We start from the raw sequence: 22,702 nt of genomic DNA on the forward strand, positions 1-22,702 counted from the left end.
CAACTTATTTTCTATATGATACAAATATTTGCTTGGTCACTGTGAAGATACACAAACGAGCCAGATAATGTTTCTTTTTGATTGAATTTATTCAATCAACATATTATAATGCACTGGATGGGCAAGCAATTAATCATCCTGTTGATTGAGTTTTTGCATAACTTCATTAATCATTAAATCGTTTTCTTCAACTGTAAATGTAAACAAGGATTATACAAATGCAATATATATGAAGGAATGTAACTTGTTTTATACACGCGTGCTGCGGCAACGACAATCAAAATATTATAGATGTTTTGTTTTATACATGGCATGTGCACGCCTATACGAGTTACCAGGTATGTTACTTTGTGGGTGATGTTTTTTTTCTGACTGACACTTTAGACAGCTCAAAAGTAATAACGTAAAGTTAACTTGTTTCTTTTAAGTTTTATAAGCATATGGACAAATAACTGCTTACCATTTGTTGACTCTTGGTTGTATTGACGCCATCTGCGACGACGACCCCAGAGGGCGTTAGTGGTTTCAGTGAGAACGAGGAGTCCGATAACGAGCAAAACGAGAAGTGCTGACTTGTTCATCTGCAACATAAACTCTTATGAGTAAAACGATACACCGCTTATACAAGCCACTTACTTTTACGTTGTGGTCTGTAGAAGACTGGTGGTTTGTTTAACCGAAACAGCGCCTTATATTAGAAATCTGAAGCTCAACGTTTTGGCGACTTCCATTTTGTCTTCCTGTATTGCCGCGTGTTGTGATTTATAACATTTGATTGACAGGTTGCAAGCAAATGCAAGGTAATCATATAATGCTTGCAACCTGTCAATCAAAATTTATAATGCAATTCAGGAAGCCAAAATGGAAGTCGCTAAAACGTTTTCGTGAGACAGAAAAGCGGATGTTTTGTATCGAACGACGAGGAATGTTTAAACATTTTATGATAAATTCTTAGATATAGCACCGCCAAATGTATCAGTTACTTAACTTGATGCAAATTAACACTTGACGGCGATTTCGTAATATATTTGTTCCGACCGTTGAATTTGGACCTTAATCGTCGTAATCACAATCTGATGATGCCTGCAACCTGCCAATCAAAGTTTATAATCTCAACGGTTCTAGGCTATATCCCCCCAGGCGTTTAACCATCGGCGATTCCCCCCCCCCGGCTATTTCCCACCCGACTACTTCCCCCCGTGACTATTACCCCCCGGCTACTTCCCCCCGTGACTATTCCCCTCCGGCTATTTCCCCACAGTGACTATTCCCCCCCCCCCCGACTATTTCCCCTCGGAATTTTTTGTTATATATTATTAGGTGTTTTGAAAACAACGTAGCCTACTTCATTCAACTAAAACATCATTTATATACTTCATTCCCAACTAACCGCAGTCCAGTGAATATGCAATGTTTGTCAAAAATATTTTCAAGATCAACCAGATATCAAGTAAAACAATGGTTAGGTTTGTTTTAAAAGAGACTTGAAGTATATAGATGATGTTTTGGTTGAATGAAGTACGCTTTCTTTCAAAACACCTAAAAAATTACAGAAAACTCAAGAAAAATCGACAAGTCTCCTTTATCCAATAACCAAATTAATTTATTTTAGTTACTTTCAACTTATTTTCTATATGGTACAAATATTTGCTTGGTCACTGTGAAGATACACAAACGAGCCAGATAATGTCTCTTTTTGATTGAATTTATTCAATCAACATATTATAATGCACTGGATGGGCAAGCAATTAATCATCCTGTTGATTGAGTGTTTGCATAACTTCATTAATCATTAAATCGTTTTCTTCAACTGTAAATGTAAACAAGGATTATACAATTAAAATGCAATATATATGAAGGAATGTAACTTGTTTTATACACGCGTGCTGCGACAACGACAATCAAAATATTATGGATGTTTTGTTTTATACATCGCATATACACGCTAACGAGTTACCTTACCAGGTATGTTACTTTGTGGGTGATGTTTTTTCTGACTGACACTTTAAACAGCTTAAAAGTGATATCGTAAAGTTAACTTGTTTTTTTAAGTTTTAGAAGCATATGGACAAATAACTGCTTACCATTTGTTGACTCTTGGTTGTATTGACGACGACCCCAGAGGCCGCGACGACGACTCCAGACGCCACCTGCACTGGTTTCAGGGAGAACGAGGAGTCCGATGACGAGCAAAAGGAGAAGTGCTGACTTGTTCATCTGCAACATAAACTCGTATAAGTTAAACGATACACCGCTTATACAAGCCACTTACTTTTATGTTGTGGTCTGTAGAAGACTGGTGGTTTGTTTAACCGAAACAGCGCCTTATATTAGAAATCTGAAGCTCAACGTTTTGGCGATTTCCATTTTGGCTTCCTCTATTGCCGCGTGTTGTGATTTAAAACATTTGATTGACAGGTTGCAAGCAAATGCAAGGTAATCATATGATGCTTCCAACCTGTCAATCAAAATTTATAATGCAATTCAGGAAGCCAAAATGGAAGTCGCTAAAACGTTTTGGTGAGACAGAAAAGCGGATGTTTTGTATCGAACAACGAGGGATGTTTAAACATTTTATGAAAAAATCTTAGATATAGCACCGCCAAATTTATCACTTACTTAACTTGATGCAAATTAACACTTAACGGTGATTTCGTGATATATTTGTTCCGACCGTTGAATTTGGACCTTAATCGTCGTAATCACAATCACACGATGCCTGCAACCTGTCAATCAAAGTTTATAATCTTGTAGCGGTTGATTGTGCTCTAGCACAGATTTAATGATATAAAGATAGCTAAATTTTATACTAATACATAAAGATTGAATATAAAGCAACGTTGTATAGCGAAAACAAAAGCATGACAGGAATGAAATGCAGTTTCGCTGCTTTCGTAACATCTACTTTCCCGTCATTCTAATCGTGATAATAAAACAATTACCCAGTTGTGTGTATGCCAGGCGAGGCAATTGCCACATGCCAATGACGCGTTTTATTGTTTTGCTACACGTGTTTTTCGTTATATAAACCTTTCACTTTCCTGTACTGTTAGGCAGTACGGGGCTTGCAATACCCTGCTGTTCTCACTTTGTCTCTAAGCTCGATGTCGCACTTTCACCGTACAATAAACTGAGATGTGCCGTACAAGTGTCATCATACATCGGTGTGCAATGCGTTGCGGAGTCGGATAGCGCGTGCGTCGGGGCAGGATGGAACAGCGTCGTCGCGAGGCTGCGGAGCGCGAACCCACAACTTCAACATTAGCCGCCCCCCACAATTGGTGAACCGCTGGACACAATCCTTCCGATGGCAACTGCAGTCAACGGTGAATCTTTTTCTGTTTATCTATACTTTATGCATATTGTGAGCTGACCACTCACAGGGTTTCACTAGTCTATGTGGCCCGAATACTATATACTTTATTACTGTTGAAGTAGGGTCCGACAAAGACCTCCAACTAGCATAACCGTTGAGTTGTTATATGTGCTTTATACTTTATTACTGTTGAAGTGAGTCTGACTAAGACCCCAACAAGCATAACCGTTGAGATGGGTAAAATAATGTTTTCCCCCAACGAGTGATGGCAAAATGCCCTCTTATACCTATTTTTAGGCTTATTGTGAGTTGATACACTCGCAGGGTTTCATTAATGTTATGGCCCGAATGTCTATTTCTTCTTTGGTCTTATATTTGTATGCATATTGTGAGTTAGCACACTCACAGGGATTCAGCTGCCTATACCTGATCCACTACCTTACAGTAAATTGTTCGCTTGTTACTGCAGGAGCCATTTGTCGTTTAAAACCCAGTTTTATCTCTACCTATCTTACCCGCTCGTTATTGTATTTAAATATTCAATCTCTATGGCATTAGTACTTTCTCTCCAATTTGTTTTTCAGACAATCTGCTGCTCGAGTACTGATACTCTACTGATACCCTGCACTACACTGCGAAAGCGTGAGCGAAATTTGATCAAATGTCCTCATCGATGCCTATAGTCTAGTCTGCTCAGCACAAGAAGTTGCGAATCTTGCAACAAGTCTACCGTCGTGAACCTGTCAAGTAGCGACAAAACAATTTCAAGATGAGGAACAAATGAACAATACTCGCGATTGCGGACGTATATGAAACCATTCTGTGTGGTGTGGGCGTATTTGTAGCGGTTGATTGTGCTCTAGCACAGATTTAATGATATAAAGATAGCTAAATTTTATACTAATACATAAAGATTGAATATAAAGCAACGTTGTATAGCGAAAACAAAAGCATGACAGGAATGAAATGCAGTTTCGCTGCTTTCGTAACATCTACTTTCCCGTCATTCTAATCGTGATAATAAAACAATTACCCAGTTGTGTGTATGCCAGGCGAGGCAATTGCCACATGCCAATGACGCGTTTTATTGTTTTGCTACACGTGTTTTTCGTTATATAAACCTTTCACTTTCCTGTACTGTTAGGCAGTACGGGGCTTGCAATACCCTGCTGTTCTCACTTTGTCTCTAAGCTCGATGTCGCACTTTCACTGTACAATAAACTGAGATGTGCCGTACAAGTGTCTTACATCGGTGTGCAATGCGTTGCGGAGTCGGATAGCGCGTGCGTCGGGGCAGGATGGAACAGCGTCGTCGCGAGGCTGCGGAGCGCGAGCAACAACTTCAACATTAGCCGCCCCCCACAATGGTAGCAGAGAAGAGTCTTGAACCCATTACCTCTGGGGTAACGTTACGGCTGGATTCTTCAGTAGCACGACCATATAAATTTCTCCATCGAGGGGGTAGGCATAAATCGTTCCTGGCAAAAGGTATCACAAAATCTGCTGTGCCAACACAAATAATTTAGGGTTTAGTTTACATGCAAGAGATTGAAAACTGCTTTATCCACCGAAATGTTTTTAGAGTGTACCGTATTTCTTGACTTTTGTAACACCAATTTAAATAAGAGTTTGCAATTTTTTATTTAAACTTCGTTTACTTAATGCTGGTTACCCTGTAATAGGCAACGATAACGAATACATTTACATGCTCAACAACAGTGTTCATTTAACTTCTTTGAGTGGTGCGGTAAAGCGTACCTCACACATATGGCGATTTGCGCAAAACGGAGCGTTACCGTGTGCGTTTGACAATGCACACACACGCAAAGACGCGACGCAACAAAATCTCGCTGTACAGCGTCTTGCGGCAGTGTTAAATATTTTTAATTTTCCGCACAACGCGAAGGCCGCAAGACATCGGATTTTTTATCAAGAAAGTGTCGCTGTGTTAGCAAGTTGTGAGTGATAATTTAAGATTATTAATTTTCACAATGACAAACAAAGATTTTAATGAAACTTTAATCAATTTGGTTCAACCAAATTTCCATTTATATGATTCAAAGCATACACATTACAAAGATTCAACAAAGAAACAAAATACTTGGAGATACATAAGCCAGCAGATAGGACAACCAGGTACAAAAGGACATGCTCTTTATAAAAATATATACAAAAAAGCAGAGTCTGTATATAAACCTGTATTTTTTATATTTTCCACAGCTGATGCATGCATGAAAAGGTGGAGAAGTCTTCGAGATAGATTTGGTAAAGAAAAAAAGAAGATGGACAGTTTAAAAACCAGTGGTGCTGGAGCTGTAAATTGCACAGTGTGGGAGCATTATCATCATCTTCAGTTTCTTAACGACCATCTTCGTCATCGATTGTAAAAAAAATAAGAGCTAAACATTAAAAAAATAAAAACTTGTTTCTGTAGGACTGTTGGCAATGTTCAACCAGCTGTGTCGGACGAAACAGATGCTTCTGCAGTTTCTATGCCACCATCCACTTCATACGAGAACAGAGATGATGATGGTAAATGTCCTCAGGTTATGTGGATTCTTTTTAATTATTTTTGTCTTTAGATATGATGGGTTTGAATATAGAAGCTGTATTCATGAAAGAGGAACCAGCTGCACAGCAAGCACGTACTCATTTAAAATTGGCAGATGATTCAGAGTGCAGCTCACCAGCTGAACCAGCAATATCACAGCACCAAAAGAGAAAACAGGATTTAAGTTTCCACATGCAGGTATTATGACTATGCGTAAATGTACTTTTTCTGTAAGCTATTTATGAGTCTGTAATATTTTTTTTTAGGAACAGCTCATTTCCATTCTGGAAAAAAACGCAAACACTTTTCAGAAATTAATCAGTCAGAATGTACCAACAGAAGATATGTTTGATCACTTTGGCAAAGTTATTGCTGCAAAGCTTCGAAACATGCCAACAGAAGCCTCTGATGAAATAATGATTGCTATGATGCAATTATTTACTACACACAAAAACTTTTAAACATGTATAAACATTGTGGACTTAACCACCTATTTCACTTCATGTGTAGTGTATAAACATTGTATTATTTTCTTTGTTTGTTTTATATCACGAATGCAGTGTTTTTAGTCGCTTGTTTTGTAGTTTCACAGCTTTTCTGTTCAAGTATTCTGAATGAAATAGGCTGTATCATTTTTTCAAATGTGTACACTGCCAAAACAATATACTATGCTGCTTTAACATTTTCAAACCCTGTTTTCTTTTCTCAATACATTTTTTTAATAAAATTAGGAAAATATATATCCTTTTTTGGTTAAATGGAAATGAATTTAAAAGAAACAAACATGTTTGATTAAAAAAAAGTAGTGTACAAAAATCCCTAGAGCTAAATTATCTTCCACTTACCACGAAACCTGCCATGGAACGCTTCCAACAGAAGACATAGTATTCGGAACTGTTTCTGCTCTCTCTACGATTACATGTTTAATCCATAATGCTTCATAGTGGAGAAATTTGTAGATGTTGACCTCCATGCACCAGGTATCAGATTGCCCATTCAGTCATCATCTACATTAACAGTTGAAAATCAACAAATTAAAAATACTGGCTTTCACCTGGCAATTACCTGTTTTTTATTTGCAAAAGGTTTTGCAGGCAGCAAGATGCATTAAAAATCGCTATTGCTCCAATGATTGTCTTTTTCCGATGTTAGTTTCTGCTACAGTCTCTGCTGATGGAATATATAGTTCATATTGCCTGAACATTTCCAAAACCAGTGAAAAAACTACCACCATCACTAAGTCATAGGCTTCTCCAATGGGTGTGTTTTTTGTTGTTGTAATTGGTAAACCTTTTTACAGCAACCCATCAAATGTTGCTGGGTCCTTATTATATTCCTAAAGTTCCTAACGTTCTTGAAATAAAGTAGGGTGGGGGAAGAGAGATTGGCGCAAGACATGCCTTTTTTAAATCTATTACCAGTGACCAAACAATAAAAGACAAAAAAATGTTACAGTATTATTCGACAAAATTCTCACGGTCCTGTTCCTGAAATAAAGTAGGGTGGGGAAAGACAGGTTGGCGTAAAACATGCCTTTTTTAAATATCCTTTTACCAGTACCCAGTCAATAAAAGACGAAAAAAAATGTTACAGTCTTATTTGACAGAATTCAACAAAGCAATGAAGTGGGCGGCAAGGATAATAAGGTTGTTAAGTATTAAATTCCAGTGGTAAACAACTTAAACTTTTTTGAATACTTGTTGAATCATATTACAACTCCCAAAAATTTATAACTTGCGAGTTTTCAGGTGGCCACCAGCAAAAGGATTACCAATAATAACCATAACCAAAACCAAACGAGAACTACTAAACTAACGCCACTATCGGCACTAAGACCTCGAGGTCAGTCTAGGCTCATGGCGGGCTCTTACGAGCCCTTGCCCGGCCGTCAAGTAAGCTTTTGGCAGATACTGTATCGTGTACTTGTATACCAGAAAAAGGAACAAAACATAGCAAGATATCATAAACTGTTTGGTCTCTGGTTATAAAAGCAATTAGTACTACAGTAGATATAGCACCTCGCTGAAGCCTGTATATAAAGTCGGATCAACAAGGAGTCATATAACCCAACCAGCAATCCTGTTTATTCAGTGGGGGCTATAGAATAATAAACCAAACCCTTTTGCTTACGCTTTTTGAACCTTGCTACAAACTTTTAAAAGCCAAACAGGGTTGAAGTTTTGGGTTACGTTAGTCAGTGGCTTTATACATCTTTTTTTGCCGAACAGATGTTCCTTTTGTTGGACACGTAATATAGATCCTTAATAGATCTCGAAGTTGCACAATGCGTATTTATACATCTTCTTTGATATTTTTATCATGGTACGTGCTCATTTACTAAATCTCTGCTCTCTTTTAGTCTGTAATTACGAAAACTGAAAAACCCCCTCAGGGGAGAGAAATGTTTCTTTTGTACATAACCTATCGTTACCATGGATTCGTCTATTTTGCCCTAAATGAGGAAGAACAATGTTTGCTATGGTATTGTTTGTAAGTTGTGAATGGCTGTGGTGTGATGGTGGAAAGTGTTAGGTTTGGTAGTTAGAGTTTGAAGTACATGATTTATTAGCTACGTTTCTTGGTTAGCAGATAACGAAGATTCTTCACTAGCACCATGGTATACCCTTTTTGCATGTTCACTTTTATGCGCGTAAGTACTCGCATATTTACGCGCAAAAACAAAGTTGACACACATAACGTCATAAGCGTGTCATCTGCTGTAGGAGGTTGGTTGTTACTCGCATTATGCGAGTAAAGAAAAGTATGGTGAAGGTACAGTTTCACTTTTAAGAGCCTAATCTTTTTCGGGTATTATTTTTACAGTTTTTAGCTGGCAATAGCCCCATAAAGCATCAAAACCTATTTTATAAACTAGATTTAACAATATTGCGCTAAAATAAGTAACTCAATGTTGATACACGCATAAACCAATGACGATACAAAATAATGCGGTATGCGAGTTATCATATGACGAGTTAATGCGAATCGCTATTCGTATTAACTTTTTACCATGCAAAAAGGGTAGTAGTTGTAATACAGGAAGCAGTGTAACTTTTACAATCACACATAATTTTAAATCTGATTAAGAAATGTGTTTAGTTTTAGAACTTGTTGCCTTGTTGGTAATTACAAACTTGCAAAGATGAACTTCAGCTTCTCTTCCCCTGATTACCCTGGACAAAGTCACAGAAAAACTGAACAAGAAGAGAAAAGTGGTGAATATAGATTTGGTCAATATCTAAAAAACATGCTTGTTCGAATCAACCAGTAAGGATTTTGTAATTTGGTTTGATACAATATATAATTAAATGACTTTATACATTGTTTTTATTCAGACAAAGAGCGGAAGACAACCCATTATGTGACTTCACAATAGTTGTTGGAGGTCGAAAATTCAGAGCACATTCCTTGATTTTATCAACCAGCAGCGAATACTTTCATGCAATGATTAATTCAAGGGTATTGTAAAATGTTTAACCATATACCCGGTACTACTTAAAGTTTTTTTTAAGTGGTATAATTTTAGGGGAAAATAAATGCAAATACACAACATTGCCATACCTCGAAACTTTTTGACTTTAATAAATTAAGAGCCTTTGATGTGTATATCTATGAGACTATGACTTAACAATGAATTTGTTCGAATGATGTTGCAGATGAAAGAAGGAATTGAAAAATGTGTCCAAATCAAAAATGTATCTGAAGAAATAATGGAAAATATTTTGGATTTTATATATACTGGAAAAATTCCTCTCCGTGTGGAAACTATTGGGCAAGTTATTGAGGCTGCTTCTTTTATGCAACTGCCAGGTGAGTAATGCAAAAATTTAAATTTTATAAAGTTAAACAATTCATTAAATGTATTTAGAAGGAAGATTGTAAGGCACGTTAATAAATTTTAAAATATTTTAGATTTGCTGATTTCTGTTGTGCAATATGCAACTAAAATACTTGATGAAGAAAATTGTATTTTCTTTCAAAAACTTGGTGAGCTTTACAAGTTGGAAAATCTTGTGCAAAGTTCATACAAGTACTTGTTGGATCATTTCGATGAAGTTTCTACTACTAATGATGAGTTTTTGAGTTTAACATCAAGTGAGTTAAATGGAATTCTTCTGGATGACATCACAGTTTCTTCAGAAACTGTTGTATACAAAGCTGTGGTATGCTGGGTGAAACATGATTTAGAGGAAAGGCAACAATACTTTGTTAAATTCTTTAAATTACTCCGGCTACAAGTAGTTTCTGTAGATGATTTGGCAAACATAATAGTAAAAGAGGTAATAATCACAATTTGTTTATCTAAAGGTACCACAAAAGTTTCAAAACAGCTTCTGAAAAGTGGCATAAAATCAAACTGCTGGAGTAAAATATATAAAGTCCATATATATTTTATATATATATATTGTTTTTTATTGTTAAAGAAGAAGCATTTGCAGAAATTTATAATCAGTAAGGGTGTAACAAATTAAAACTTTTTTTAGTAGTTTAGAAACAATAAACAATAATGTCCTATGCATTTTCACAGCAAATTTTTTAGTGGTTGGATCACTCATTTTTTCAGAAACTGTCTTGAAACTTTGGTGGTAATTAATGTTTTCAATGATGATTACTTTTATGCCTTTTTGTATTTCAAGGACATGGTTACCAGTAACTGTGAGTGCATGGCTGCTGTATTAGATTCATACGATGCAAGAGTAAGACCAAGGCTTAACGTAGAACAACCTCGTAAGAAACCCCTATCAGGAGACGGTAAATATTCAACTAATTAATGTCATGCTTTTTAACTTTTTTTATGTTCAGCAACATCTATAAGAGAGTTCAACATTCCCAAACCAACTCCAACATTTGGCACTGCCCCTTTCGGAAACCTTATGAATTAAAGGTAACATATTTTACAAAGTATAATTATTTTTACCACTTGCTCATTATTATCTAGTTTAAATATTTGTGCAAGCATCCGCAGACCCCAGTTTAGGAACCGCTGGGTTAGAGTATGGACATTTACTCTATAACCTGCAAATTTAACAAATGGAAAGAGTGACACTTTATCTCTTTCTGTTAAAATATATATATAGATTCAAGCTGTTACCATTTGGATCTCTATTTATCCTTTTTATAGTTCATGCATCTCTATTTATATACAAATTTTGATTTTTATATGTATGCCCTTTAATTTCATGTAACATAACCACTAGATTCTTATAAAACCATTCCACTAGCAAATCAGTCATGTGTTTTAACCCTTATAGGGAATAACTTCAACCAGCTCCTTTGCCAACTGCTACCTATGTGGCTGCAACTTAAAAGTTCATTTTCATCAAATCTAACTTTGATCATAAAAATTCATCACTAGTTCAGCTTGGTTCTATTTCATTTTTAAATTTATATTTTTTAAACTTTTATAAAATTGTTTATATATTTTTACTGTTACGGTCATAAAAAATTTATGACTTGTTCAGCTTTATTTTATTTAAAATTTATACTTTTTGAACCCTTTAAGGTCTTTAACTTTTATATATTTGTTTTATAGTTTTTTTACCGTACAAAGGTCCAATCAATGTAAGGGCAAGGTTTATGCCCAACAAGAATGATATCTATATACTTTTATTACATAGATTGGAGGCGCATATATAACTTTTATTAATAAAATACACTTACTATAAAAAAGCTAAAAAAACTACAAAAAAAGTCCTAAACAGCATTGGCATATTTCAAGCTGTTCTGCAAACGCTCAATATCGGCATCTAGATTTGCTAAACCAGCGCTAAAGTTTTGCTCATCACTTGTGGTCATAGATATCATAGAAACAGATGGTGTGTTATAAGAAGAAGATATTGTTGACATAGCAGGTACAGTGGTAGCAAATTCAACCTGCTTATTTTCAGTGTCCACCTTACAAGGGTTTGGAGGAGCATATTCAGTAGGACTAGGAACATCATGAGTTAAAGTATTAGTATGTTTCTGAAGATTAATATCAGTAGGAATATTATTGCTTCGAACAAGATGTGTTTGAATAGGCTGAGATAATATTGTATCCAATCTGTTCAACACAGTAGTCGTTATATTCTGTGTGTTCCTTCCAGGAGAAACTTGGTGATTTTTGTTTAACTCAGATAACAGCCTTGCATTGCTCATTTGAAGCCCTCTGCACATGTAAACAATAAGTATCAACATTCTATTGTATGTGGGTAAGGTCTAGAGGCTAAGTGCACAATAACCTGGGTTGAGCCCAAGGTGGACACAATAACAAGTTGAGAGCATTACTTACTTTACCACTTCTAGGCATGATATTTTATAGACAGCAAAACAAAGTTTAATATACATACTAACTACCTTTAGGCTTCTTGGTTATATTACTTACCCTAATTTCACATCAGAATGTACTTACACTCATGAAATCTTAATATATTTTTTCAACAACTTACTTGTTAAGTTCATTCAATCTTTCAATTTCTTCATCTCTTATTTGAACCTCATTTCTCAAACCCATATTCTCAGTATCCGACTCAGCAAGTGAAAGTTTAAGTTGATCAAACTTTACCATTGCTTGGTTCACTTCTAAATATAAGGTAATAAATATAAGGTGTCTTGTTAAAAAATATATTTGCATACGATAACGATACACCATGAATATTTGCATACAATATCGATACAATGGTAGCAGAATTAGCAGCATTGAGTCTTGAACCCATATCCTTATTATCCTCTGAGCTAAAGTCAGACACAGTTGTTAATAACCATTTTAGTCAAACATGTCTGAATGATTTTGACGCAAATTAAAGTAAATGGCAAATACTTTATTACTTGAAACAAATACTGAGAGATATTTGGCTGATGGTCAATAATTTGTTTTAATGTGAATCACTCAGTGACACACATGGCTAAATTTTGGTTTTGATTTAGGCCATAGTTTGCAAATTCTCTGCTTTACAACAGTTTAACAGTACCTATCATAAATACTGTTAACATAGGCTAACCTATAGGTTTTGCTGTATTTAATATATTTCAGCCTTAAGCCATCAAATATTATATTAAACAATGCACCCACTACCCACCAAGTTTTATATTTTCAGTTTCATCAGTAAATATTTTTCCACTTTTCTTCAATTCATCATCTTTCTCCAACAACTCCTCTCTTATCCTTTGGTTTTCATCCTGTATGTCAATTAAATAGCACTTTTTAAATATTTTTTGTTTTAATAGTTACTTAACCTTTTGATACAAACCAGCCTTTAGGATGTCAACAAAAATTTAACCTAACATTATTTTATTGCAAAGTGCAAAGTGCAAAGTGCAATCCCAAAAGTAATAAACACAACTATAAAAAACGAATCGCAACAGCTAACTGTTCAGGCTGGCACCTTTAGCAAGCTTTTTAAATTCCACCAAAAAAAGTAATACAACTTACCAACTGTAAAAAAACATTGTGACAGTAGACAAACAAGAAGTCCCAATTAGCATGAGACATTTAATACAAAAGTTGCACAGTGCTGCTGCATTCCCCATACTTTAAGAACCACTTATATAATATATACAATTGAAAAATGGATTCATACAAAACCAACACCATACAAACAATTTAACATACACAATATATAACACATACGAGTTACACTCACTGCAAGTGAAGCATTAGTTTTACTCATCTCTGCTTGTAGTTGAACCGAGTCATCCAATGCAGTGGTTAACTCAAGAACCTTTTTCTCAAACAAATTAGTTCTGCATTGCAGTGCTGCAACTGTAGAAATAACAATGTTGTAACAGATATGACGAATTATTGCCTAAGTTTTTAACTGCTTACTTTCCAAAGAGATGTCATTCTTAGATGACTCCTTTTCTTTGAATGAGAACTCCATTGTTTTAAGTCTCCTAAAATATAAAATGCATTATCAACCATTTAATCTGCGATTGTACAATAACTACTGTTATTGAAATAATCATTGTTAACCTTTTACTCACTTGGTCAAAACAGCATTCTCATTTTCCAACCCTACTATTCTAGCTCTACTATCTTCACAGTGTATACATGGATGCATCTTAACAGTTGTTGGTTGCTTTTCTGGAGCATTTGTTGTTCTTGATAAATGCTGAATGGCAACATTGTCCATTTTTGATTGATTGACATCTACAGTAACCTGCTCACTTTGACCTTTCAAACTTGGCTGAAGATTTTGACATTTTGAGTCACCTGCACCTAAAAATAATACTTATCATGAATTATTACAGCATGAATTAGAATTATTGAACATGAATAGGGGATTGTTACAACACACACAAAGAACACACATATATTTCACACACATTTAAACGACATACAAACCTTGGTAAGGCAAAACCAGTGAGTTGTTAAAGTTTTGAAGGAGGGCAATTAAACTGCTTTGTGAAGATGTTAACTGTATAATGAATAGAGTATTAGAGATACTGTAACTTACTACATTTGTTGAGCAGTAAGTGCTACTTTCAGGTCAGGTTTATAATACCAACATCATTCTAAATTTGCAAAAAAATAAAAAAAAGGCTTATATTTAATATTAAGCAAATTTTTTATATTTGTAACATCAAACAATTTATTTTATTATTTAAACATCCTCCTGTTTCGAAAGAAGCGAATGCGGAGATTTAAAATAGCACTACAACTGATGGAATTAAGTATAACAACAAACCGAGTTGCCTTCTTTATGTTGGTGGCTACGAGGTGTCATTAGTTTTTCTTTCTTTATTGGAGTTACAATGGGAGTTGATGATGGAATGTCACGATCAAACTTAGTCAGTTGACAAGGTTCTGTTAATTTTAGGTATATTGGTATGTTATGTTTTAAAGTGCTTACATCCTTAACATCTTGTTTCACTTGGTTTTTAAAGCTGTTTCAAATTTGTTTTTTAATTTTAATGTCACTAGATTCAAACCTTCTGTTTTGTCAGTGACCGGTCTTTTTTGGTGGTAATAAAAAAGAAATATCCCATATTGTAGTAAAAAACAAACGGAAATATCACATTTGGTAGTAAACAAGGAACATCAAAAGAATTAGAAAACCGTATCTTCACGACTCCCATAGACCCTTGTTAATTGTTTTAAAAACATATGTGCTAAAGGTGTCCGATCTTCACCCACCTTACTAAATTAGTTTTTCAAATTTAAAAATGCTTAGCTTAAGTTAACTTGCATACTATACACATGCAATTCGTCAAGTTTACTAACTTGCCAACTTTTTCTCTTCCGTCTTTCCATCTGTCACCTTTTCCTTTTTAAAGTTCAATGCAGCTTTGCATCTCATGTTATTCTTTGTTTTATGCGAAACATTTCGTTTCGATGAGGCTGAAAAATAGATTGAAACTAACTGATAAGCAAGTATTGAATTACCATTTAAATTGCAGTTATACCATATACCTTGCCAAGGTTTCACAAGCTTTACAGCACTTTTATTGCCCTGGCACTTTTTCTTCTTGCTTGTAGTAGCAGAAACAGGTTCTAAAAACAAGTATCAGCATGATAGCATTCAGATTTGTTTCAATTAGTTTGACTGACCTTGTGAATCAGATTGTAGAATATCTTTTAACAATATTGTGCATCTCTCCAATCCATTAGATATACTCTCAACCTGTACAATATAAACACTAAACAGCATTAAGTTTAAATAGCTGTAATGTAGATGATTTTATGAGATTTCAAAACATGGTAGCATTTTTTTGCAGCAACAAAATAAATGGATTATGATTTATAATACGTATATATGTAATCCAAACACAATTTTCATACATTGGCATTAAATTTTAGAAATTCAAATTCATTTACAACTAAAATCTTAAAACTTAAGATTTTGTAAGCATAATATGGTAAAGGCAATATTACTACCAGTAAGGTCTAGTATGCATTTATCACCTAAACATGTTTATTTGATGCCTATAGGAAAGTAAAAACTGCATACAGAATAAAAATCTTATAAAAACAACAGAAAATAATGCACACTGAAGGCCTACCTCAGATTGAGCCATTTTTACAAGTCATTTCAGGTAACATTAAACACAAAAACTTATTCTTAATCGACCTAAAAACAGAAAAAGTAAACGAGATTGAAAATCTGTACATTTATGACAGTGAAGACATAGCACGATATCATAGATCTAGATACGGTGTTAACAGGAAAAAATTTCACCAAATTTAAATAATTGATAAATGCAGTGGCAACATTATACAATGCACATATTTTATTATTTAGTCTTTTAAATATACCCACAAAGAATGAGACTGGAGTGGAATTTTGTATTTCGCTTTGTTTTACTGAATAATGTGTTGTACTATCCCTGACTCCCCTGAATTTAAAAAACTCTGGCGTGTATAACACAACATACATGTACTCCAAATAAACATTCAAAGCCTTAACATGGAATTAAATACCGTCCAATAACATAGTTCATGATTGTAAACACTTGTACATGAACATTTTACATAACATTCTGCTGTTATGCAAAAAAACATTAATAAAATTTTAAAATTTGTACACCCTTTTTCATACACAACTACTGGTTGGCAGATTCGCATGCATCAATCCAATCACTATACACATCAATAGGTTCTGATAGATAATTAATTGTTGTTTGGTATTCTTCCATACAAACAGTGCATGATACCATTCCTGTGTTACGGTCTCTATCCATTTTCACTTCACACGATTTTTCATGGTTACAAAATGGGCAAGAAAACTGGGTTTCTAAATTTTCCGTCATCTTTTTCTTCGGTGGTGCTTTGCGCTTTGAACGCCGTCTTCCCATGTTTTAGTATTAAATGTTCAAAAAGCTTTAATATATTAGAAGCTCTGAAAAATATGACACGAATTTGTACATGAAGATTCAACAGTATATAACATGTAGATTGATTGCTGTGTTTGTATGTCAAAGTAATTGTACATTTGTACTGTATTATATATTATTGTAAGCCAGTCTGCAGAGTATGGCAGGTGCACGAGCGATTTTTTTACAAACTTTTGGTTAGGCACGCCATAATTTGTCCCACGCGCGCCAATTAATTAAACAATGAAACAAATTCGTATTAAATTAAGTAGGATTTCCTATTGTATGGCTTGGAAATGTACGTGGTTTGCACGCCGGTTTTTGATAAAGGCACGCGCACACGCAAAAAAAAACCGTCTTGCACGCGCGAAATTTCGTCAAGAACTGCCATATTCTGCAGACTGGATTGTAAGCGAAACAGGCAATAATTATATTGGTGCTAGTAAAGAATCCTCCCCCCACCTTATTTGCTAACCACTATTTAACCCCTATAACCAGTAACGACTAACCCTCTATTCTAACCATCAACCCCTAACCACCAACTTCCCACATTTTCCATCAGCCTATTCTGCTATGTACCAGAGGATTCTTCACTAGTGCCATTGTATTTTCCAAATTACATAAAGAGTTCCATATGCCCATTTATACTGCTTAACATTACAAGACTTTGACTATTTTAAACCAACGAACGTCTATAACTCGCTCGCGTTTACATTAATACTTTTAGCTTCTCATATAAGCTACGAATAAACACATTCAAAAAAAGGTTTTTATATAGTGCCAAAATGCTAACAAAATTGAGTAAAATCAGTCAAACGCAGGAGAAATTACGATCACCAAATAAAAAAAAAACTGAGTTTTCCCGGAAAATTTTAAGACATAACTGAAATCATAGATATCAAAAAGTTAATGATTTGACATCTATGCTGACACGAGGAATAAAATTACGAATTTGCAATCGCAAAATGGTTTTATTCGTAAATACCAAGAAACAACGATGGCACCACTTTGGATAGTAAGGTAGTGAGAAAAAGTGACATAGTTTAATAGATTGCAGCAAAATCTCTTTGGTTACAGCAAGCAACCACTACACTTTCATTCAAACTTTTATTTGTTTATTGGCACGTAGGCTACACCTTTAATGAACTAATAAATTTGTATGAAAAAAAAACACAGTTCGAACAACTTGACAGATCGTCACTCGTTATCTGATTCAAAATCGGAGTCCTCCAATATTGTTTTATTTAGGAAGCGTTGTATCCATTGTTTGAAATTCCGGTCTGCTGCAACCAACATCAATGGATAAGCAAAGGAAGATGTTAAAATCGCAAGACAAGCTAAAAACTCCCAGCTCTTGCATTGGTCGGTCGTGGTGGTTGCAGCGTGAAAGTGCACCAGCATAGCTGGGAGGGTGAGTAACATGAAGCAGAGTAAAATAGGTATAAGTGTATAAAGAGCTTTCATATTTCGTACATCAAAAGTTCGTGTGGCTGGCATGCGGGTTCCGAGGTTGATTTTTTTATCATTTTGTCCAAAGCTGCCAACTGGATGTTAAAAACAGAAATAAAACTTTTTGGCTAATTTTAGTTTCATGATAAAACAAATTTTATTAAGAAAATCAGTAGGACATAAAATAAAATAAAAATAAATACCACTTTGAACAGATAGACGCGAAAGAGGAATTGCGACAAACTTTAAGACAAAACCTCCGTTCATTCTAAATATATAGTAAGGTGGGGTTGAGATGGGACACCTTTTCGTTCTATTTTCTCGTCCCATTTGGTATAGTAAACAAAGAAAGTATAAGGAATTATTGAACCGCATCTTTATGACTCACATAAACCGTCGTTAATTGTTGAAAACACGAATAGGATATTTAAAAATTATATGTTAAAAGTGTCCCGTCCTCCCTCACCCTACTGTATATATAGTGGGGTGGGGGAAGACGGGATTATGTGCTAACGGTACTACTGCAAACTAAAATACATTCACTTTTAAAATATTGTAGTTATAGGCTTATTAATTGCCTCACCTTTTTTTTCTTCATCAACGACTGGCAAAACCATAATGCAATCATCGAACGATTTTACTTTGTTTTCCGATGACTTGTTTACCGAGGAATTATATGAAGTGTCAGTAGGCGGCGACGTGTCAGAAATTTTACTGGTAGTTGCTGTAATTTCCCATCCAGATGTATGCTGTACAGATAGAAATATTGGCAACATTTGAGTAAATTGGTGAGTAACGGTTATTATTGAGCTATAAAATAGGGCTGCGAAGATGGGTTACCGCTGGCAACTAAATTCATAGTTCATGGTCGTGTTTTTTTAACAATTGTCAAGACACTTTTAATGTCGTAAAGACGCGTTTATAGAAACTTGTAAATATTCTTTGTTCACTACGAAAGGAGTTAAAAAAAATCAAAACAAGTCCCATCTTACCCCACCGTACTTTAATATATGAATAACCCAGTAACTCTGCTTGTTAAAAAAACTAATGCTAATAACCTGATTATGCAATGATGCAAGTCCTGTCTGGAAATATGGCTTTTGTGTGGGCACTACAGCATTGCGACTCAAAGTCTTAGTGGAACATGAATTTTGACGTGTATTTAAATTTAAATGGGAATTTGACGTAATTCTTTCAGTATGTTGTAGTGCTAGTGGTATTTCAGAATAACGTTCAGATATTGGCGTCGACACGGATTCTGAAATTTTTGAATAAAAGTTGAAATGCATAAATGAAGAGTATATGAATGTAACTTATTTACCCCTGGGGGGCTACGACAGACGTTTAGTCGTTACAACACGGATGCTCTCTATCACACATCTCGTATAGATTAAATACTTAAAAAGCTCGCAAAGGACTCATTACAGTCCGTTTTGTAATTCAATATTTCAAATGCTTACCGACTGTTATTTTTGTATTACCCTCTGATACATCCTTCCAACAAGTTGTAAAACTACTCTTATGTTGGTCGACCATTACGTTAGGATTGAAGGTCCCGATATTTATTGGCAGAATTTTGGAACTTTTGCTTGACCAAGCAACACGTATCGTACCTACAATCATAATGAAGAGTCATGTAATAGAGTGGGAGAAGATAGGACAACTTTTCATTCTATTTTCTCGTCCCATTGGTAGTAAACAAAGAACATTCAAAGAGTTATAAAATCGTATCTTCAGGACTCCCACAAATCGTTGTTAAATGTTTAAAACTCGATCAGAATATTTGGATATTACGTGTTAAAGGTGTCCCATTTTTTCCCACCCTGCTATATAATACATGTTCTACACTGCACTGATGTTTGGCAAATTCATATCGGTACGTATAGATTCTACCTATAGATCTGGAGTTCCAAAGCTTACGGAACTCTTAAGCAAATTCAGATAACAAAGCAATTAAGCAATCTGATTCAGTCTTGCAACTGCCGAAATGATAGTTGTACCGGCAAACTTGACACATATATCAAGCTTCCTAATCGACTTTGTAAAAAGACACCTTGTATCTGCGACACAATACTACAAGGTTTAAAACAAAGAAGATATCCCAAGCATCAAATCGATTGTAGTTCAAAGGGCAAAAGAAACTGATATATAGTACTGTGAGGAAAAATGGGACACCTTTAGAACATAATATCCAAATATCCTGAGCAAGTTTTAAAAAATTAACAACGGTCTATGGTATAGTCGTGAAGATACGATTTTATAATTCTTTTAATGTTTTTCCTTTACTACCAAATGGGACGAGGAAATAGAATGAAAAGGTGTCCCATTTCCCCCCACGCTATATACTGTATGTACTTACATACAACTGCCGTGAACATACACATCCAAGGAATAATATAAGAAATCACAATGTCGAAGTAAATCCAATACTGAAGTTCAACGCTTGACGCCACGATTATACACATAGGAGCATTCTCTAATGGAGAATATGCCGACTCTTCACTTGGAACAAGAGCGATCGGAATTGTAGCAAGGGCGATCGACGCAATGCTGATAAAGCTACATACAACTTTACTCAAAGAATATCGCAGACGTTCGGTGAACTCCATAGGTCGCGAAATGACTATGTACCTGAAAAATGTATAGAGTAGGTTGAGGTAATATGGGAATTGTTTTCATTTACTTTTCTCATCCCATTTAGTAGAAAACCAAGAACTTGTATAAAATAATACAAACAAACCGTGGCGACTTTAAAATAAGCTTGTTTAATTATTAAAAGCACGATAAAGAAATATAACTTTTAGGTCTTTATGCGGTAGTTTATTTTTTACCTACTATACATCGAGATTATTTGGTTTAGTCTAACGCAGGCATCGGTGGGGAGGGGGGAGACGCGACACCTTTAGAACATATTATCCAAATATCCAGATCGTTGTTTTAAACAATTAATAATGGTCTATAGGAGTCCTGAGGATACGGTTTATAACTCTGCAAATGTTCTTTGTTTACTTCTAAATGGGACGAAAAAATAGAATGAAAAGGTATCCCATCTGTCCTCACCCTATACTATCCCATCTGTCCTCACCCTATACTTGTCCGGCGCCGTGGCGTAGTGGTTAGCGCGCTTGCCTGTAACCATTAGGTAATGGGTTCAAGGCTCGTCGCTGCTACCATTGTGGGCGTATGTGTCCTGGGCAAGACACTTAACGGCAATTGCTCCAACCCAGTGGTTACTAATGGGTTGTCCAAATTATCAGCCATATACATAAAAAAAATGAAAAAATCCAAAAAAAAATAATCACCCACAAAGTAACATACATGGTAACTCGTAATCTGGCACGAGGTGTTAAACCCGTGTTATAACGACTGTCGTTTTCCGGCCACGCGAGGATAAAGTAAGTTACATTCATTCATTCATTCACTATAATATATACATATTTTTATAAATAACATACCGATCGACGAAAGAAAAACACAGGGTAAACGTCGAAAATCTGTGTAATGAAATGGTAAGAACTCCAAGAGCCTGACAAGCTATGTTTCCTTGTACACCTTCTGCGATTATTCTCTTTTGGGCATCTATTGCCAACATAAACGGAGAAAGCCCCAGCCCTGTTAGTAACCCTGCTACTGAAGACATAGCCAGACAAATGTATATCCGACGGTGACGAGCATAACACAAGGCTCTTAATAACCATATGTTCCCACCAACAGAAATAATCGTGGCGAAAATAATAAAAACAGCAAGAAAGCTATCCTGTAAGTTGTTGTTAGTTGACATGATCGTATTCTGAAGTAAAATGTAGTTACAAGTTATGTTCCGAACATGAATCTATAACTGTAGTGGGTGGGGTACGATGGGACACGCTTTCAAGCTCATTTGGTAATGAGCTAAACAATGTTGTACCACGCTGAGGAAATACTAGATTTTTTCCATCTTACCCCACAATCATTTTATTCACCCAACTTACCCGACTTAACTGTATATATATATTACATTCAAAATCTTGCTTAATTTATCTATATCCTGCCCTGTGTAGATCGATGGTGACACTCGGCTAAACATTAAGTGAAAAACACTTCCTCATACGCGCAATTGATATATGGCCACCGCAATAGCATAAAGGTACACCGATCAATAAAGTGTCAAATAAAAACATTTGCCTCGGGAAAATTGACCTGCGCGTAAACGAAAAACATTCTCAAGCAAAACACGCTTTGTCATATAAAGATCAATAAAGCAGCTGTTTTGTTAACACGGGGGCCCATGCAGACTGTTACAGCGCTATACGGCGACACCACCTATTTCAAATACCACACACGATTATTTTTGGTATACGTCATTCAATCATACCCCTAAAAATTAGAAATACATTTTATTTTAAATAACAAGGTGTCACGTAAACGCATGAAAGGTTTATGCCACATTCTAATAATGCGACAAAAACAATATATACCATATATAATGATAATTAAGGCCAGGTCACACTTATCAGTATATTGTAGCAAATGCAAGACATATGGCATGTAGCCTACGCAATGTTAATCTATACTACTGTTTCCTGTTGGTACAAATGACATACGCTACTGAATCT

The 22,702-nt window shown here is 35.3% G+C and overlaps 5 protein-coding genes across 10 annotated transcripts; 2 read left to right on the forward strand and 3 right to left on the reverse strand.

The window, feature by feature from the left end:
• Window positions 1–70: 70 nt before the first annotated feature.
• LOC149735474 (uncharacterized) lies at window positions 71–15,987 on the reverse strand. 4 transcript variants are annotated; one of them, XM_089877691.1, is made up of 17 exons: window positions 15,849–15,987; window positions 15,397–15,469; window positions 15,259–15,339; window positions 15,070–15,186; window positions 14,534–14,652; window positions 14,191–14,263; window positions 13,830–14,064; window positions 13,672–13,739; window positions 13,490–13,608; window positions 12,926–13,025; window positions 12,296–12,428; window positions 6,933–12,015; window positions 6,713–6,874; window positions 2,620–2,726; window positions 2,273–2,458; window positions 461–581; window positions 71–191 (listed from the first exon to the last, which is right to left on the reverse strand). In XM_089877691.1, the coding sequence occupies exons 1-12, from the start codon at window positions 15,861–15,863 to the stop codon at window positions 11,562–11,564; spliced, it is 1,587 nt and encodes a 528-aa protein (XP_089733817.1). In that variant the 5' UTR covers window positions 15,864–15,987; the 3' UTR covers window positions 71–191; window positions 461–581; window positions 2,273–2,458; window positions 2,620–2,726; window positions 6,713–6,874; window positions 6,933–11,561. The 4 variants fall into 4 exon arrangements, with proteins under 4 accessions (XP_089733817.1, XP_089733815.1, XP_089733819.1 ...); XM_089877689.1 differs by having other exon boundaries at window positions 2,273–2,726; XM_089877693.1 differs by lacking the exon at window positions 461–581 and adding an exon at window positions 2,085–2,217 and having other exon boundaries at window positions 2,273–2,726.
• LOC149735475 (uncharacterized) lies at window positions 5,282–6,581 on the forward strand. 2 transcript variants are annotated; one of them, XM_089877705.1, is made up of 5 exons: window positions 5,282–5,452; window positions 5,537–5,699; window positions 5,751–5,848; window positions 5,899–6,065; window positions 6,134–6,581. In XM_089877705.1, the coding sequence occupies exons 1-5, from the start codon at window positions 5,308–5,310 to the stop codon at window positions 6,326–6,328; spliced, it is 768 nt and encodes a 255-aa protein (XP_089733831.1). In that variant the 5' UTR covers window positions 5,282–5,307; the 3' UTR covers window positions 6,329–6,581. The 2 variants fall into 2 exon arrangements, with proteins under 2 accessions (XP_089733831.1, XP_089733830.1); XM_089877704.1 differs by having other exon boundaries at window positions 5,308–5,699.
• LOC149735476 (kelch-like protein 12) lies at window positions 8,265–11,504 on the forward strand. Of its 2 annotated transcripts, none has more exons than XM_089877700.1 (8): window positions 8,265–8,357; window positions 8,967–9,134; window positions 9,203–9,326; window positions 9,524–9,677; window positions 9,780–10,147; window positions 10,505–10,619; window positions 10,671–10,752; window positions 11,120–11,504. In XM_089877700.1, the coding sequence occupies exons 1-7, from the start codon at window positions 8,269–8,271 to the stop codon at window positions 10,748–10,750; spliced, it is 1,098 nt and encodes a 365-aa protein (XP_089733826.1). In that variant the 5' UTR covers window positions 8,265–8,268; the 3' UTR covers window positions 10,751–10,752; window positions 11,120–11,504. The 2 variants fall into 2 exon arrangements, with proteins under 2 accessions (XP_089733826.1, XP_089733827.1); XM_089877701.1 differs by having other exon boundaries at window positions 11,401–11,504.
• LOC149735478 (transcription elongation factor 1 homolog) lies at window positions 15,917–16,640 on the reverse strand. The gene has a single exon (XM_089877712.1). It carries the CDS (start codon window positions 16,638–16,640, stop codon window positions 16,389–16,391), a length of 252 nt encoding a protein of 83 aa, XP_089733838.1. The 3' UTR covers window positions 15,917–16,388.
• Window positions 15,917–22,678, reverse strand: LOC149735477 (uncharacterized). Its single transcript, XM_089877696.1, has 6 exons — window positions 21,563–22,678; window positions 20,467–20,738; window positions 19,568–19,720; window positions 19,166–19,365; window positions 18,691–18,856; window positions 15,917–18,202 (listed from the first exon to the last, which is right to left on the reverse strand). Exons 1-6 carry the CDS (start codon window positions 21,886–21,888, stop codon window positions 17,856–17,858), a joined length of 1,464 nt encoding a protein of 487 aa, XP_089733822.1. The 5' UTR covers window positions 21,889–22,678; the 3' UTR covers window positions 15,917–17,855.
• Between the last annotated feature and the right edge of the window lie 24 nt (window positions 22,679–22,702).

Source organism: Ciona robusta, chromosome 5, assembly GCF_009617815.1.
Source record: "Ciona robusta chromosome 5, ASM961781v2".
Classification (NCBI taxonomy): domain Eukaryota; kingdom Metazoa; phylum Chordata; class Ascidiacea; order Phlebobranchia; family Cionidae; genus Ciona; species Ciona robusta.

Coding starts and splice junctions, on each gene's coding strand:
- LOC149735475 (XM_089877704.1), top strand. CDS start 5,308: ATGACAAACAAAGATTTTAATGAAACTTTAATCAATTTGGTTCAACCA. Junction 5,700..5,750: donor GACCATCTTCGTCATCGATT/GTAAAAAAAATA, acceptor TTGTTTCTGTAG/GACTGTTGGCAATGTTCAAC. Junction 6,066..6,133: donor ATTTAAGTTTCCACATGCAG/GTATTATGACTA, acceptor ATTTTTTTTTAG/GAACAGCTCATTTCCATTCT.
- LOC149735476 (XM_089877700.1), top strand. CDS start 8,269: ATGTTTCTTTTGTACATAACCTATCGTTACCATGGATTCGTCTATTTT. Junction 10,148..10,504: donor CAAACATAATAGTAAAAGAG/GTAATAATCACA, acceptor TTGTATTTCAAG/GACATGGTTACCAGTAACTG. Junction 10,620..10,670: donor GAAACCCCTATCAGGAGACG/GTAAATATTCAA, acceptor TTTTATGTTCAG/CAACATCTATAAGAGAGTTC.
- LOC149735474 (XM_089877691.1), bottom strand. Junction 15,340..15,396: donor TCTACAATCTGATTCACAAG/GTCAGTCAAACT, acceptor ACTTGTTTTTAG/AACCTGTTTCTGCTACTACA. Junction 13,609..13,671: donor GAATGACATCTCTTTGGAAA/GTAAGCAGTTAA, acceptor TTATTTCTACAG/TTGCAGCACTGCAATGCAGA.
- LOC149735478 (XM_089877712.1), bottom strand. CDS start 16,640: ATGGGAAGACGGCGTTCAAAGCGCAAAGCACCACCGAAGAAAAAGATG.
- LOC149735477 (XM_089877696.1), bottom strand. CDS start 21,888: ATGTCAACTAACAACAACTTACAGGATAGCTTTCTTGCTGTTTTTATT. Junction 20,739..21,562: donor TGTTTTTCTTTCGTCGATCG/GTATGTTATTTA, acceptor TACATTTTTCAG/GTACATAGTCATTTCGCGAC. Junction 19,366..19,567: donor TAATACAAAAATAACAGTCG/GTAAGCATTTGA, acceptor CAAAAATTTCAG/AATCCGTGTCGACGCCAATA.